The sequence below is a fragment of the Rhipicephalus microplus genome, unplaced genomic scaffold (genome assembly GCF_043290135.1).
Source record: "Rhipicephalus microplus isolate Deutch F79 unplaced genomic scaffold, USDA_Rmic scaffold_66, whole genome shotgun sequence".
Taxonomy (NCBI): Eukaryota; Metazoa; Arthropoda; class Arachnida; order Ixodida; family Ixodidae; genus Rhipicephalus; species Rhipicephalus microplus.
The window spans coordinates 1,620,686-1,635,110 of NW_027464639.1; the positions used below are offsets into that span (position 1 = coordinate 1,620,686).

Genomic DNA, 14,425 nt, shown 5'->3' on the forward strand with positions numbered 1-14,425 from the left:
ATGATGTGCCGCGGAGCTGGGACAGCTAGCTGTTTCCTGCAACCATTGTACCTGAAGTGTGGGTCTGCTCGTTTTTTTGCCGGGGCGATTGTACGTGACGACTTACTGCATCCTGGTTCACCATAATTAAGCCGAGGTCCTTGCAAATTCCCCATCACTCGGATGTCGGCGGCCGCTTCTGTGCTGTTCCCGACTGTCTGCAGGTCGAACTGCCGCTCAAAGCGGTGGCGTCTTCGACAGTCCAATAGCGCGCGGTCCCGTCGTAGCGCGCGGTCGACGCGACACGATCAGCTGAGAAAGGAAAAAAAAAGTAAGGGGGAGGGGGGCAGCGCATCACCTCCTGTGACTCTATTCAGTGTTCCCCCATAGATTAGCAACTTTCATGCCTCTACATCTATTTACAGAAATGTCTTAATACTCAATATGTGTACCTGTCCGAGTTATCATGACTCAGTATTTTTAAGATTCTCGCGCAGATTACACCAACAATACCAATGCATGGTGTACACAGCATCCATGGATTCGCCGGCATGATTTTGCTGGTAGATATAACTAGCTAAGTAAAAAATTTGCCGGCTTCACAATCGTTAAATTTAGAGCAAATGCCTCACTCAGAACGCTCTACATGTAACCTCCTCGATTCTGATTCAGTTGTCCCTGCTATTTTACCTGTGGTGTAGAGTTTTACAGGAAAAGGCGAAAATGACCTCATAATTTGAGAGAGTACTCCATGTGGCGCGTTATCAGCTATTTCGCACATGGCGAGTGAGTAGCGGCCAACTTGGTGTCGCTGTTAAAACAATTGCGCGATAGCTCTGACAGTGGGAGCAACAGAACTGGCCTTTTAAATATATATATATATTCTACGACACCCTAGTTCAAAGTCGCTCTTAAAATTAAGAATCCAAAAGGTACTTTATCTTTATCAGCTTTATTATTACAAAATTACTTTTATTTTCAATGGGCCAAATAAGTGTAATTGGCAAGAATTCGGTTACGCGCTAGGTCATCACGGGCACCACGATGTTAACCTGTTCTAGGCACATCGCATTAAGATTTTTAAAATATTGGTTTAGGATAGTTGGGACACCCATATATTTAGTGAGTGACACGTAGCGTTCTCTTTTTGTGTGTTTACACTTTTTTTATTACTCGTACTGAAACATAATACGCGAGGAGACCAATTAATAGTGAGAAAACGCCCTGAGTGATTGTAATTGCAAATATTTAATGTGACGCCTAATACCAGCTGTGTGTATGTCACGCTGAAATCTGTGCTCCGCCAATTTCTCTTCACAGGCTCTCGTCGGCCCGCGAATACCACTGCAATGCCCGCTTACAGCGCCGATGAAGAAGTTCAACAGACTGAGCCCTCATGTACGCAGATTGTATTGCTCTCTAAGCTCTTTAAAACTATTCCAGATAAATTAATGCCCTGCAGCTATCGTTTTAATGTCACGTACCATTTAACAGATCCTAAAGTGCACTAGGGTGTCAGCTGGGCGAGCTAGTTCATTGCTAGGGTACGAGAACCAGAGCGATGTATACCGAAAGGCAGGACGAGACGAGTGCTTGTCCGATCCCTTTCTTGCTTGTTTGTTGCCTCCCAAGAGGGATTAGTGCCCCGCCGCAGTGGTCTAGTAGTTATGGCGCTCGACTGCTGACCCGCAGGTCGCTGGATCAAATCCCGGCCGCAGCGGCAGCATTTTCGATGGAGGCAAAAATGTTTGAGGCCCATGTGCTTATATTTAGGTGCACGTTAAAGAACCCCAGGTGGTCGAAATTTCCGGAGCCCTCCACTACGGCGTCCCTCATAATCATATCGTGGTTTTGGAACGTTAAACCCCAGATATTATTATTATAAGAGGGATTAGTGTTTTTTAAAGAAGACTATGAATTCGTTGTTTTTTTCCTAAACATACCATTTTAAACGTATACCCAATAATGTTTGTTAACAAGGAGTATGCTAATGATTAGGAAAAATTAGTTGACGCTTCATGTTGCCCACGATGCTTATACATGCCATTAGTAGGCTCAATGCCCAGCAGTGTGCTTATCAGAGGCCTGTTCCCAATGCCCCAAGTTTGAATAAGTGAAGGATCGAGAACTAAATATGACCAACTGATTACTCATGGAAGTAATCACTTCAATTCTAAAAGCCGCTAGAACTTTTACTAGGTTTAAAGATCATGGTCAGCTTTCACAAAAACACAGTATAAATGAGCTTTTTTTCTAAATCTTTCAGGTTCCAATCCAGCGGGTCGACAACACAAGCCTTCTAGGTGCTCACCCCGGACAGCCAGAAAAATGAAGAACCTGGAGAAGATAAATTCAAGGCTTCGGAAGGCACTGTCAAGAATTGGCAAGAGAAAGGTTAAAAAGCTTTCCCAGTCCGAGGCGTTGAATGCTATCAGGCCCTACGTCCGCAAGACATTCTTTAGATTGCTTGAGACTCAAGTTAAAATTAATGGCGTGAAACGTAGAGGACGGGGGTGGTCGCCCGAGCACCGCCAGTTCGCTTTAAACTTATACTTTCATGGTCCGAAAGCGTACAGACATCTGTCAAGACTGCTTGACATGCCAACTGTGAGGTCGCTAAAGCAGTGGTTATCAAATATTCCGATGACTCCCGGAGTTATTTCAACCGCTATTGAAGCCCTCGAAGAAGCTACCCGAAATAGGCATTTAACAGATCGTGCGTGCACATTAATATTTAACGAAATGTCCTTGAAGGAACATCTGCAGTATGATGCAAAGCATGACATTGTGATGGGATTCTCCGATGACGGTAGGCAAAGAACACCAGCCGTGGCAAATTCAGCGCTCCTGATACTTGTGGCAGGCATTTCAAAAACGTGGATTCAGCCTGTTGCTTACTTAGTATCAAGGACCAAAACGCCCGCAGATACTCTTCATCATCTGATCATAACATTAATCAAGCAGCTGCAGGGAGCCCGGTTGTTTGTGAAGGCGCTCATCTGCGACCAGGGGGGAAGCAACATCACTTTGGCAAGTAAGCTAGGTGTGACGCCTGAAGAGCCGTTTTTTGTGCTTGAAAGCCGCAAGATTTATTTCCTATATGACACACCACACTTAAATGCACAAGGAATAATCTCCGCGCACCTCACAAGCTCCATATCGGGCAAGAAATTGTGGATTGGTCTTTCATCACGCAACTATACGAAAGCTCGCATCCTCTCAAACTCAAATTGGCGAAGAAACTAACCGACAACCACATTTACCGGAAGCCTTTCAATAACATGAAAGTTAAATATGCCAGCCAGGTGATGAGCGAATCGGTCTCAGTGGCCATTGATGTATTCATTGCTCTTGGCGTGTTGCCGGCATCCGCCAAACCAACAGCTGATTTTCTCGAGAAGATAGATAAGTTATTCGACTGTCTGAATAGCTCTTCTGTAAAAAAAGCCAATGACAAGTTACGTTATGCAATTTCGGAAGGGTCCGAACACCTAGCCTTTTTGCGGGAGTGCCTGTCGTGGGTTGAAAGGTGGAAATTTGACGGGCCTCGGCAACCACACACAGTTGAGGCATGGAAGGTCACCTTAAAGGCTACCCTTCTCCTCTGGGACGACCTCTTCCAAGATTTTGATTTTCGTGTTCTCTTGACTCGCTGGCTACAGCAGGACCCCCTGGAGAACCTTTTCGGGCTTCTTAGGTTAAAGCATTGCTGCAATGGCAACCCAAATGTGCTTCAGTTCACATCAGGTCTGAAACACATTTCTGTTGGCAAACTGGTTGCCCTTTTTCCAGAAGGAAACTGTGAACAGGATCGCAGCACTGTGTTGGCACAAATGTCAGAGCCACCTCATTCGCTTCCTACTACTTGTGATGCAGCACCAACAGTCGATATGCTTCCTGATGAGGAACAGCCCGTTAGCCATGATATAGTAGAGGATAACGTTCTCTACTATGTTGGGGGCTATCTCGTACGGCAATTTTTGTTGCATAGGCCTCCACACTGTGTGTGCAACACCCTTTTGAAGAATGCCGACCGCCAGCTTTGTGCATCACACCAGTATTTTGCTATGTTTAAGGCAAGCAACATCTCCTCAGATTTATTTGGCAATGTAACAATGTTTTCTGACGATTGCTTTCAGGATATTAAGGCCATGGAAGCTTGCTTTTTGGAATATATCGGTGTTGTGGCGCACCTACCTAATGTGAGTGGAGTTTTGGCAGGCATTTTGCACAGTTGTATGGGAAGGCAAAAATTCTGCTCTGAAGAATGCAAGAAAGCCTTTGTGCACCTCTTTGCAAGGATTCGCCTGTTGTGGCATATTCGCTTCGTGAACATCTCCTTGGCTAAACAACGCACCAGAAAATCTGCTGCAGCACGAAAAATGCGGAAGTTTTTGTAACTTTTAGGATTTGTTTGCATATTTGAGGTCTTGAAAAACTGAGCGCTCAGAAAACACAGACGACAAAAAGACACACATATGCGCAAAAGTAGGCGCTACTTCCATATTTTTGAGTCACCGCTACTTCTATAGTTGAGCTCACCATTTTCTGCCTCTGAAGCGGACATGTGTGTGTACTATTTATCTGCTTGTATTTTGTTTTTGTTTTTTTCATTAAGCAATATAGGTATGTTACGCTGAAGAAAGCATAAATCCTTCGTGTTATTTTATGAGAACACTCTATAGTGGCTTCAGTATTTTGTAAATTTTTGCTTAAGCTTTTATAAAGAAACCTGATGCTGAATAGAAAATGTAGAAATGTCTAACTCCGGTACCTTATGGTTTTTGTATCATTTCCTCTTGCATCCTAAGTGTGCGGTTTGCCGTTGTATCTTGTCCCACTCATGGGATGATTTTATATCGGGATACGTGCTGTGAACTTGTGTATAGTTATTACTGTTTTTCTTTTGTCTTTGTATATACGTATGTGCGGTGATGTGCACTGGATTGATACTAGGTTATTAGCATGCTGGCATGTGCGGTCCACTTTTGTATGCGACCAAAAACGTAAAACATTCAAGTTGTATTTGTACTGCATAAACCGTACGTTTAGGCAATAAAACATGCAAACAAACTCTGCTCTTTATTCTTGTCTAATTTATGTGTACACGTAAACAAAAACGTCTTACTTAGACTAAGTAGTGCACAAATAGGTGGATGGGCAGACCATCAATCAGAACGCAATGATGGCCGTTTTCATCATGTGGCGGGTTGCGCAACAGGAAGAAGGTCGCGTGCTCGCCATCTGAATACCTTCCACTCGCTCAATTTGGCTTGCTGGTGCATCCCAATTGAATTTGGCGCTAAATCCCCCCCCCCTCTCGCCACTCAGATCCTCAGTTCTCATCAAGATGGCGTCCCCCAGTGCATGTCTGCAATGCGCCGCCATGTTTTCGTACCGCCCCCAAACACAGGCGTTCGTCCGGCGCTGCGAGCGAATATCGCGTTCCATGGAGGGTATAGGAAGCACAGAACGAAGATAAGAGAGGACACTCCGCCAAACCTGGCCTCGGGAAGTGCGTCACGACAACGTAACGAACTAGTGCTCTTACCAAACGTCAAAGGACGCAAGCGCAAAAAAACAAACAGTTATAATCAATGCAACCGAATTGTTTTTACAAAATAATAATTATACGCCCAAATTTGGCAGGTTTTTTATACATAAAAACACTTTATTCAACACACCTTACGCGATTATTTTTCTTCAGCCGTACTGTCATAAACACCATGCACCCAGCGACAAGCCCATGCATGACTGACTGTGCTATAGTGAAGCTTGTGTTGTTTTCCGCAAGCGCACATTTCGGTTGACCACGCAACTGTCTTTTTTTTTTTTCTCTCTTCTCTCTCTTTTTTTTTTTTTTTTTTTGAGCTGGAAGTAGCGAAGCTGGGACGCTTCAGCTGCCACTCATATGTATTGCTTCGTTGCATTTCTTTGTCGCTCTTAAGGGCCGTCCTTTCCGAAGATTCGCAGCGAAATCGGGAATGGGCACATGGCACCCAAAGTTTTCGAATTAACCAGACTGGTCCTGACCGCCGCTTCAAGTTATCTGCTCACATTTAGATTGAGAAGTACGGGACCACCGAAGTGTTTCGAAATACGTGGGATTTTGAAATAACTGAGTTCCAATTAATGAGGTATTACTGTATAACAAACTTTTTTTGTTTGTAGTATGGAACTGTTCTAATACAGCTTTATGTTGTTCCAATGGACAGAACTGCCATGCGCGCTTTATTCATTTTTTTTTCGTGTGTGCATTTCTCAGTTTTATTAGCGCATTTATGTTGTTCCAGTGAAGAGAACTGCCGTGTGCATTGTATTAGATCATTTATGTTTTTTGTGTGTACATTTTTCAGTTTTCTTAGCTCATTTATGTTGTTCCAGTGAAAGGAACTGCCATGTGCATTTTATTAGATTATTTGTTGTTTTGTATGTACATTTTCTTTTTTTATTAGCTGATTTATGTTGTTCCAGTGAAGAGAACTGCCATGTACCCGTTTTTTGCCTTAGTCCATACAGTCAACTGCCGATTTTTCGGACACCTGAATTTTCAGACATGCCCGATAATACGGACATCTTCGCGGCACCACCACGAACCCCATGGAATCAATATATAAGGAAGTCTGAAATTTCGGACACTCGAACCCCCCGGAGTCCGATTTTCCCGACTTTTTGACGCGACGGAAGGTCGGAAACCATTACTGACCTCCAGTGGAAACCACCACAACTTTGTCACACACGATTACGATCGCATAAATGAGCGCGCCGGTCTACTGTGCCGGCATCTGTTGCTTGGACCTGTTGATCGTTAGCGAAGAAACGTACACGGCCTCAGAGATTTCTAACACTGGCCGTGTTTATCATGCAAGAGTGCTTCGCTGACAATCAAAACTGTCCACTCGAAAAGTTTTTGGCACCAATAAAATTCCTTTTTCTTTAGCGCTTGTGCTCGTGCGGCTCTGGCTTCCCACGCAGCGCTTTCGCGAAGCGTTTCACCACTTCGAACTAGAACTAACCGTCACACACCGATTTGGCCTGGCCACGCTGGCTATCTTGAATGTTTACCAGCACGGAGGTTCCTTCCTCCGTGGTTTACCAGTGTCACCTCCAGAGTACCAGAGGCACCGTCGCGCTGTTTTGTTTACGCAACCCACATGGTGTTTGGCTAGCCTAGTGCGTGGTTGTGCGATTGTGTGAAGTGTGCTCTGCAATGCTAAGCCTAGGTGCTTCGACGCTCGTCAGCAAACTCCTTTGTTAACATCGGGAGGATTTCGCTTGCCTGCGATGGCTCCCACTCCGCCTTCGTCGTCCTCGCCGATGGCATCGAAGCGCGCAAAACAGTACCGTCGGTTAACGATGGAGAAGAAAGCCGCCATTATTAAGTTAGTGAAGAGTGGCCGATCGCAGGCTGAAGTGAGCAAGGAGTTCGGCATTTCCAAGCAAACAGTTTCCGATTTCCTGAGGAACAAAGACAAGATCTTGGAAGCGGCCGAAAAACCGTCTGGTGCCCAAAAGATGAATGCAAGCCGAGGTGTTCATCCAAAGCTTGAGGACGCTCTGGTCGTGTGGCTTAATTCAATGATTGCCAAGCGGTTTCCAGTCTCAGAGCTGCATCTTGAAACAAAAAGTAGAAACTCTCGCGCTTCGAATGGACATCACGGATTTTAAGTTCAGTGATGGATGGCTGAGAAATTTTAAGCATCGGAATGACCTCAAGTTCAAGATGTGTGGCGAAAGCGGCGCCGTCGACAGTGCAGTTATTGCGGAAAACTCCAGTCTTTGTTGCAGCAGTTCTCTGCTGACAACTTTTTTTACTGCGACGAAACTGGCTTGTTTTACAAGCTGCTGCCGGAAAGAACACTCGCTTTTGCTGGTGACGCATGCCATGGTGGCAAGCATAGCAAAGAATGGCTGGCCGTTCTTGGTGGCAGCAACATGTTTGGCACCAAGAAACTTCCTTTGTTAGTAATCGGGAAGTCCAAGAGCCTGAGGTGTTTTAAAGGTGCAATGCTGCCAGGGTTATACGAAGCCAACAAAAAGGCATGGGTAACGCAGCAGTTGTTCAAGAGTTACGTCCGCAGGTTGGACAGAAGTTTGAACAACAAAACACAAGTGTTCTCCTCTTCGTTGACAACTGCGTTGCTCATGGTCACATCAATAACTTGAAGGCTATCCAGTTGGAATTCATGCCGCCCAACACGACTGCGATCCTCCAACCGATGGACCAAGGCGTTACCCGTAATCTGAGTCTTTTGTACCGTTCACGTATACTCAACCGCGTGGTGCTGTGCTCGGAAAGTGGGGAAGGCTACAGCATTGACCTTCGGTCTGCTGTCGAAATGCTTGCGGACGCATGGAAGGCGGTAAAGCAAGACACACTTCGCAACTGCTTTCGCACACGGGCTTCGTATTTGACACAAAGGCTGCAGACTTGCCTGAAGAAAGCGACAGCGTGACTGACTTGTGCCTCTCATGGATGATATTATCAACGATCTCCGCCCTGCTGGTGCTTCCATGCCCACGGAAATAACTTTTGAGTGGTTCGTCGACGCTGACGAGCTCGACTTCTGCGCAGAGCTAACCGACGACGAAATAGTCAGTCAGGTTATGGCGGATTCAGACGACTCCGATGTCGAAAATGAGGAACCAACGCCTGCGCCACCAACGACCGCCGAATTGATGCGAGCATTGATGACGCTGTCATCGATGTACAGTGATGACATGACCCTTGCTCAGATCGAGGCGAATGTGATCACATGCAAGTGGAACGTCGTTCAAAGAAGGATCAAGTTTTTCAAGCCACTGCAGCTCTAACACCGGCTGCCCTGACGGCACCCGCGGTCAGCTGCATGCATTTTTTTTAACAGCTCTTTTCAGAGCCACCCCACTGATGCTTCGGCAGAGTTCCGGAAGTCTGGTACTTCGACCTTGACCCTCTTGATCCGTGAAATATCAATGAAATGGTGCGTTTTTCGCTTGCATTGAGAAATAATAGCGAAATGGTGCGTTTTTTTTTTTTGCTTGCATTGAAAATTATCAGTAAAATAATGTGTTTTTTTTGCTTGCATTCGTTTTTTCGGGCTGCCCGAATTTTCGGAGTTTTTCGCTGCTTAGAGGGTCCAAAAAATCTGCAGTTGACTGCACTCCGTTTGCCACATTTGCCAAGCCCGTTGTTACACACCCTGTCAAGCTTGATCTAAGACTTTTTTTCTTTACCCACCAAGCTCCATCGATTGTCTTTGAAGCTGAAAATAAATCCTTATTGATTGATTGATTGAGTGTAGTCCTGTTGACGAGCTGGCCTTGTCCATGTGCCAGTTCAGACTGCACAGTGCGCAGATGTATTTTTGACACTGGTAAAATCATGCTTTTTAAGTGGGCCGAATCTCTTGCTTGTGCCTGCTTTTAGGTCTGCATCAAGGAGTCAAATAGCGGTCCCACTGCCGTGTCTGCCACGTTTGGTGGTGTTGGACTGCTCTTCGGCTCCATTTTTTGTCGGCAGGCGCAGCCTCGGCTGCTGTTTCGATAGGGCAAGCCTCGATTGTTTTCGCACATTCGCTCTTGCAGGTGTGTCACTATATGGACTGCCGGTCTAAGAAGCAGCTGATAAACCGCTACCACTGGTCCCTGTATCCGAACATGCAGCGGGGCCGCTGGTCAGCGCAGGAAGATGTCATGCTGCTTGTCGCTGTGAAGCTGTACGGGGACGTTAGCTGGTCCAAGGTTAGCCACTTGTTTCCCTTAATTTTGCTGTGGACCGGTGGGCACTGCCGGTTCGCTTGCCCTGTGTGTACTGTAGAATCCCAACGATAGTGGCGATTCCACTCCTGTGCCAAATGAGATTTATTATGCCCTCTTTTATAGCAATAATGGAAATTGTGCCAAACTGCAGCTAAGTCTCGAGTTTGAGGCTAATCGCCCAGCCAAGCTCTGGAACAGCCGCACTGCAAAAAGGAAGTTTGTTCTTAGTGTATTGCGTACTGAACACTGTCATAAGTCGCTCTTGCCACAGTACACATGCGTAATGCAAAAAAGCTCTCTGGTTAGGAGCAACAAGCAGTTGTGGGACACAGCATGTCTTTTGTCTTTAATTATTCACAATTGCAAGTGCTGCATAATAATAAGTACTACTGCAACCCCTAATGTCTAAAACATTTACATGCAATCATTCAGAGCTGATTGCGACATTGCTGTAACCCTGAGAAATAAAAAACAACAAACGCTACACGAGTTTTTATGTTTCCCCTAGTCATATGTATGAGTTCTCTGATAATTCGCACAAAATCCTGGCGTCCTTTCGAGTTATGACCATCATGAACACACGGTTACGCTCTATCGAAGCCCATCAGTTCACCATTCTGAAGTGCACTCTTAATTAACCAGTGTCCTGGCCACATTTCAGGTGGCAAGCATGGTGCCAGGTCGTACACACGGCCAGTGCAGGGATCGCTACATGGACAACTTTGCCCAGCAGTTTGTCTTGGGGCCGTTCACTTCGGATGAGGACTGCACGCTGCTGCAGCTGGTGCAGAAGTACGGAGCTGGCCACTGGGCCATGGTGAGATCGTTCATCAGTTTGCTACGCTTGCAGGGGAGCTGGCGAATCCGTGTAAAAATTGTGGCAATCAAGGTGAGTTTAATGTTAATCAAGCAGAAGTGCTGCAACTACACTGTTCTCAAGCTCATTCATCAAGTCGCAATGACCTTAAGGAGCCAGGGTGCAACTGTGACCGGTTGTGATCCGCTGTGGAGAGGCATTGCAGCCGCACTAGCTCCAAGCATTGCCACTGCAGTAACACATGACTAAGCGAAGTGGCTACCTTGCCGGCCGGCACTTTGTTGGCCTAGATGCTTAGTACAAGCGTTCACTGCCATTGAGTGTACGAGCATGGAATTATAATAATGATTTAAACTTCCTGGCTTAAAGCCGGTCACCCACTACAGAGGCGCACACGTTGTTGCGCCTGTGCCTTTAACGGCCTTAGTGGCAGTGTAGCATGTTTTAAATGATTTCATTCACTAAGTTTTTAAAGTGGGCACTAGGGATAGGATATCGCCATCGCGTTGAACTCTCAAAGACGAAGCTTAAGGATCCCCCCCCCCCCCCCCCTTTTTTTCTGCAGTTTCGTTTTGAAGTTTTTAACAAATATTCTAGAAATATTAGACAAATATTTTATTCGATTAGCACTTGCACTTCAAATTCCCTTCACACACCAAGTTTCGCAATTCGCAGAGCTCCAGAAAAAGTCTCGACAGCCACTGAACAAGCTTTACTGTATGCGAATGAATTCCATCTCACTGCACCCATCACCGGAACAGTCGGCTGGCAGCCATTTGCCAGGGTGTTCTGAATAGGGCAGTCCTCAGCCATTCAAAAAAAAAAATGCAATTTTTCGCTTTTACAACCAGGATTTCGAACAGGCTACTCAACAATCGACCACATTCATACTATCAATCAGGTAACAGAGAAATGCTCAGAATATAACCAACCACTATACATAGCCTTCATAGATTACGAGAAGGCGTTTGATTCAGTTGAAATATTGGCCGTCATGCAGACACTGCGGAATCAGGGCGCCGATGAAGTATATGTCAACATCCTGGAAGAAATCTACGGGGGATCAACTCTTACCATAGTGCTTCATAAAGAAAGCAACAGAATACCAATCAAGAAGGGTGTAAGGCAGGGGGACACAATCTCCCCAATGCTATTTACCGCGTGCTTACAGGAGGTTTTCAGAAACCTAGAATGGGAACAGTTAGAGATAAGAGTTAATGTAGAGTACTTTAGTAACCTGCGCTTCCCCGATAGCATTGCATTGCTGAGTAACTCAGGGGACGAATTGCAACTCATGATTACGAAGTTAGACAACGAGAGCAGAAAGGTAGGTCTTAAAATGAATCTGCAGAAAACGAAAGTAATGTACAACAACCTCGGAAAAGAGCAGCACTCCGAGATAGGTGATAGTGCACTTCTAGTTGTAAAAGACTATGTCTACTTAAAGCAGGTAATAACTGCGGAGCCGAACCACGAGATAAAGAATAAGAATGGTCTGGAGCACATTCGGCAAGCGCTCTCAAATTATGACTGGTAGATTGCCACTATCCCTCAAGAGAAAGGTATATAACAGCTGTATCTTGCCGGTACTTAGCTACGGAGCAGAAACCTGGAGACTTACAAAGAGGGTTCAGCTTAAATTGAGGACGACGCAGCGAGCAATGGAAAGAAAAATGATAGGTGTAACCTTAAGAGACAAGGAGAGAGCAGAGTGGATTAGGGAACAAATGGGGGTCAAGGATATCATAGCTGAAATCAAGAAGAAATGGACATGGGCCGGGCATGTAGCACGTAGACAGGATAACCGCTGGTCGTTAAGGGTAACTAACTGGATTCTCAGAGAAGGAAAGCGGGTTAAGGGGAGACAAAAGGTTAGGTGGGCAGATGAGATTAAGAAGTTTGCGGGTGTAAATTGGCAGCAGCAAGCACAGGACCGGGTTAACTGGCGGAACATGGGAGAGGCCTTTGTCCTGCAGTGGACGTAGTCAGGCTGATGATGATGATGATGATGATGTAGTTTATCGCTTGGATTACCTGTGTTTCGTGCATTGCCAAAGCTCGTAGTCGAGAAAGAAGCACGTAGTCGAGAATTCACCCGTCAGGCGCTGCAACAAGCCCCATTCAATTGGCTTTTAATGTGTAATTGTGCTTGCACAAATTTATTTTAAACATATCACTCCAATTTTAACCTATGTAATACCTTAATGTCCACTCTGTCATATACAATCTTTAGCTTAACCCATTCCTCGTATTTTGCATTAAAAAAAAAACAAAGCTTTTCGTACAATTCACACCGCCACTAAACAGGGTGCTCTGAAAAATGGCAGTGTGTGTCACTTGTTGCTGGTGCCATAAAGAGGGAGCTTTGAAAGTACAGTTACAATTGGTCTGTTTCAATAACATGCAATTTAGGGTTAATAACTACAGTCGAACCCCTTTATAAGAGATACTGGTATAAGAGGCACCAGTGTGCCAACAGTAAAGTACGGGTTGATAAGAAAATGCATATGGGGTACCCTGCTTATGAGAGACACCTCATATAAGAGACAAGAATTGCTGCCCGGAGCATGTCTCTTAGATAGGGGTTTAACTGTATAAGAAATTGAGTGCTCTTAATGCACGCGAATGAATCTGCATCAATGAGAAGGAGTTCACAAGAGAGTACAGGGTCTGTATTCAAAGTTGGTGGTATGGTCTTCACGCTGGCATGCTGTCCCATACCACATTAATGTATGTTACAGTCAACGTCCGATTTCCTGAACCTTCAAGAAACCGTGAAAATGTGTGGAAAATTGGGCAGTCCAGATAAACGAATGCATGTGAAAACGCACCTTTTTTTGTAGGTATTTTTCGCTAACTGAGAAGGTGACGGTGGGAGTACAAGATTCCGATTGCGATTCAACCAATGCATCGTTTAGATGGCTCTGAAAAAAGCCATTCATAAAAAAAAAACCGAGGTGGCTGGCGTTATCTCATACGTCAGCGCTTGGGGGCAAATAAGTCTCCTATTTTCTTTTGCACGGCGTTCCGCTTGCCCGCGATCATGTCCGCCTCAATTTCAGTCAACGTTGTGTTGCCACTGTACACCGATGACAGTGTCATCAGTGCTCACGTCAACTCCGAACTCGTTGGCTGTGTTCGATGGCTCTTAGTTTTCAGTGTTAGAGTCATCAGAGTCCTGCGTAACTTGAATGATTTTGTCATTGGTCAGGTCCGCACATAGCTCGAGGTCTTTGTCAGCGTCGGCGAAGCCCTCAAAGGTTATCCCGACTAAAATCGACTCGCCGGCAGCGCGCAGATTGTCGAGGGAACATCCGCGGATGGCAGTTCGTCACACACGCTGTCCACTTGGGGCGAGACGACCGTCTCGGCGTCGAGTCTGAAGCCCGCATTGAAAGAACAGTTTCGCAGAGTCTCTTGGGTAACCGCCTTTCAAGATTCCCCTAGCATGCCGACGGCAGACCTGAGGTCAACAGCGTAGCTTTTCCCATAGGGAACCTACGAGGGGACTCTGTGCGCTTCGAAGGCGCAGACAAAGACGAAGGAGCAGTTGGTGCCATCACTGGAAACGGTGAATCTGCTTGACGAAAAGTGCAGCAGGAAACAGCTAGTAACTCGGTAAATACTGAAGGTCAGGAAACGAGATCACTAAAGATAGCGCGCAGCAGGAAACGATCAACCGCAGACACAACCGCAAAGCTGACAAAACAACACGTGAACGAACTGAGTGAGGTTTGGCTTACCTAAACTGTTAAGCTATGGCTGGCAACGGATTGACATGTGCGGTTTCGAGGTTAAGGCAGCTGCGGTGCGGTGGTTGGTGACGCGAGGATATGAAAACAACTCAAATGGCGGCGTCTGTGGTGACTTTGGATCGGCGGTTCATAG

At 45.8% G+C, this 14,425-nt stretch overlaps 1 protein-coding gene across 2 annotated transcripts in view; it reads left to right on the forward strand.

The window, feature by feature from the left end:
* The first annotated feature begins 670 nt into the window (after positions 1–670).
* Positions 671–14,425, forward strand: part of LOC142790045 (uncharacterized) — a 40,258-nt gene continuing 26,503 nt past the window's right edge. Inside the window, exons 1-4 of one of the 2 annotated variants that reach the window (XM_075885076.1) lie at positions 671–1,377; positions 2,246–2,373; positions 9,547–9,702; positions 10,382–10,537. In XM_075885076.1, the coding sequence (XP_075741191.1) occupies positions 1,329–1,377; positions 2,246–2,373; positions 9,547–9,702; positions 10,382–10,537 (489 nt within the window). In that variant the 5' untranslated portion in view covers positions 671–1,328. Of the gene's footprint in view, positions 1,378–2,245; positions 2,374–6,853; positions 8,943–9,546; positions 9,703–10,381; positions 10,538–14,425 lie in introns of those variants that run through there. The other variant, XM_075885078.1, reaches the window with a different exon arrangement.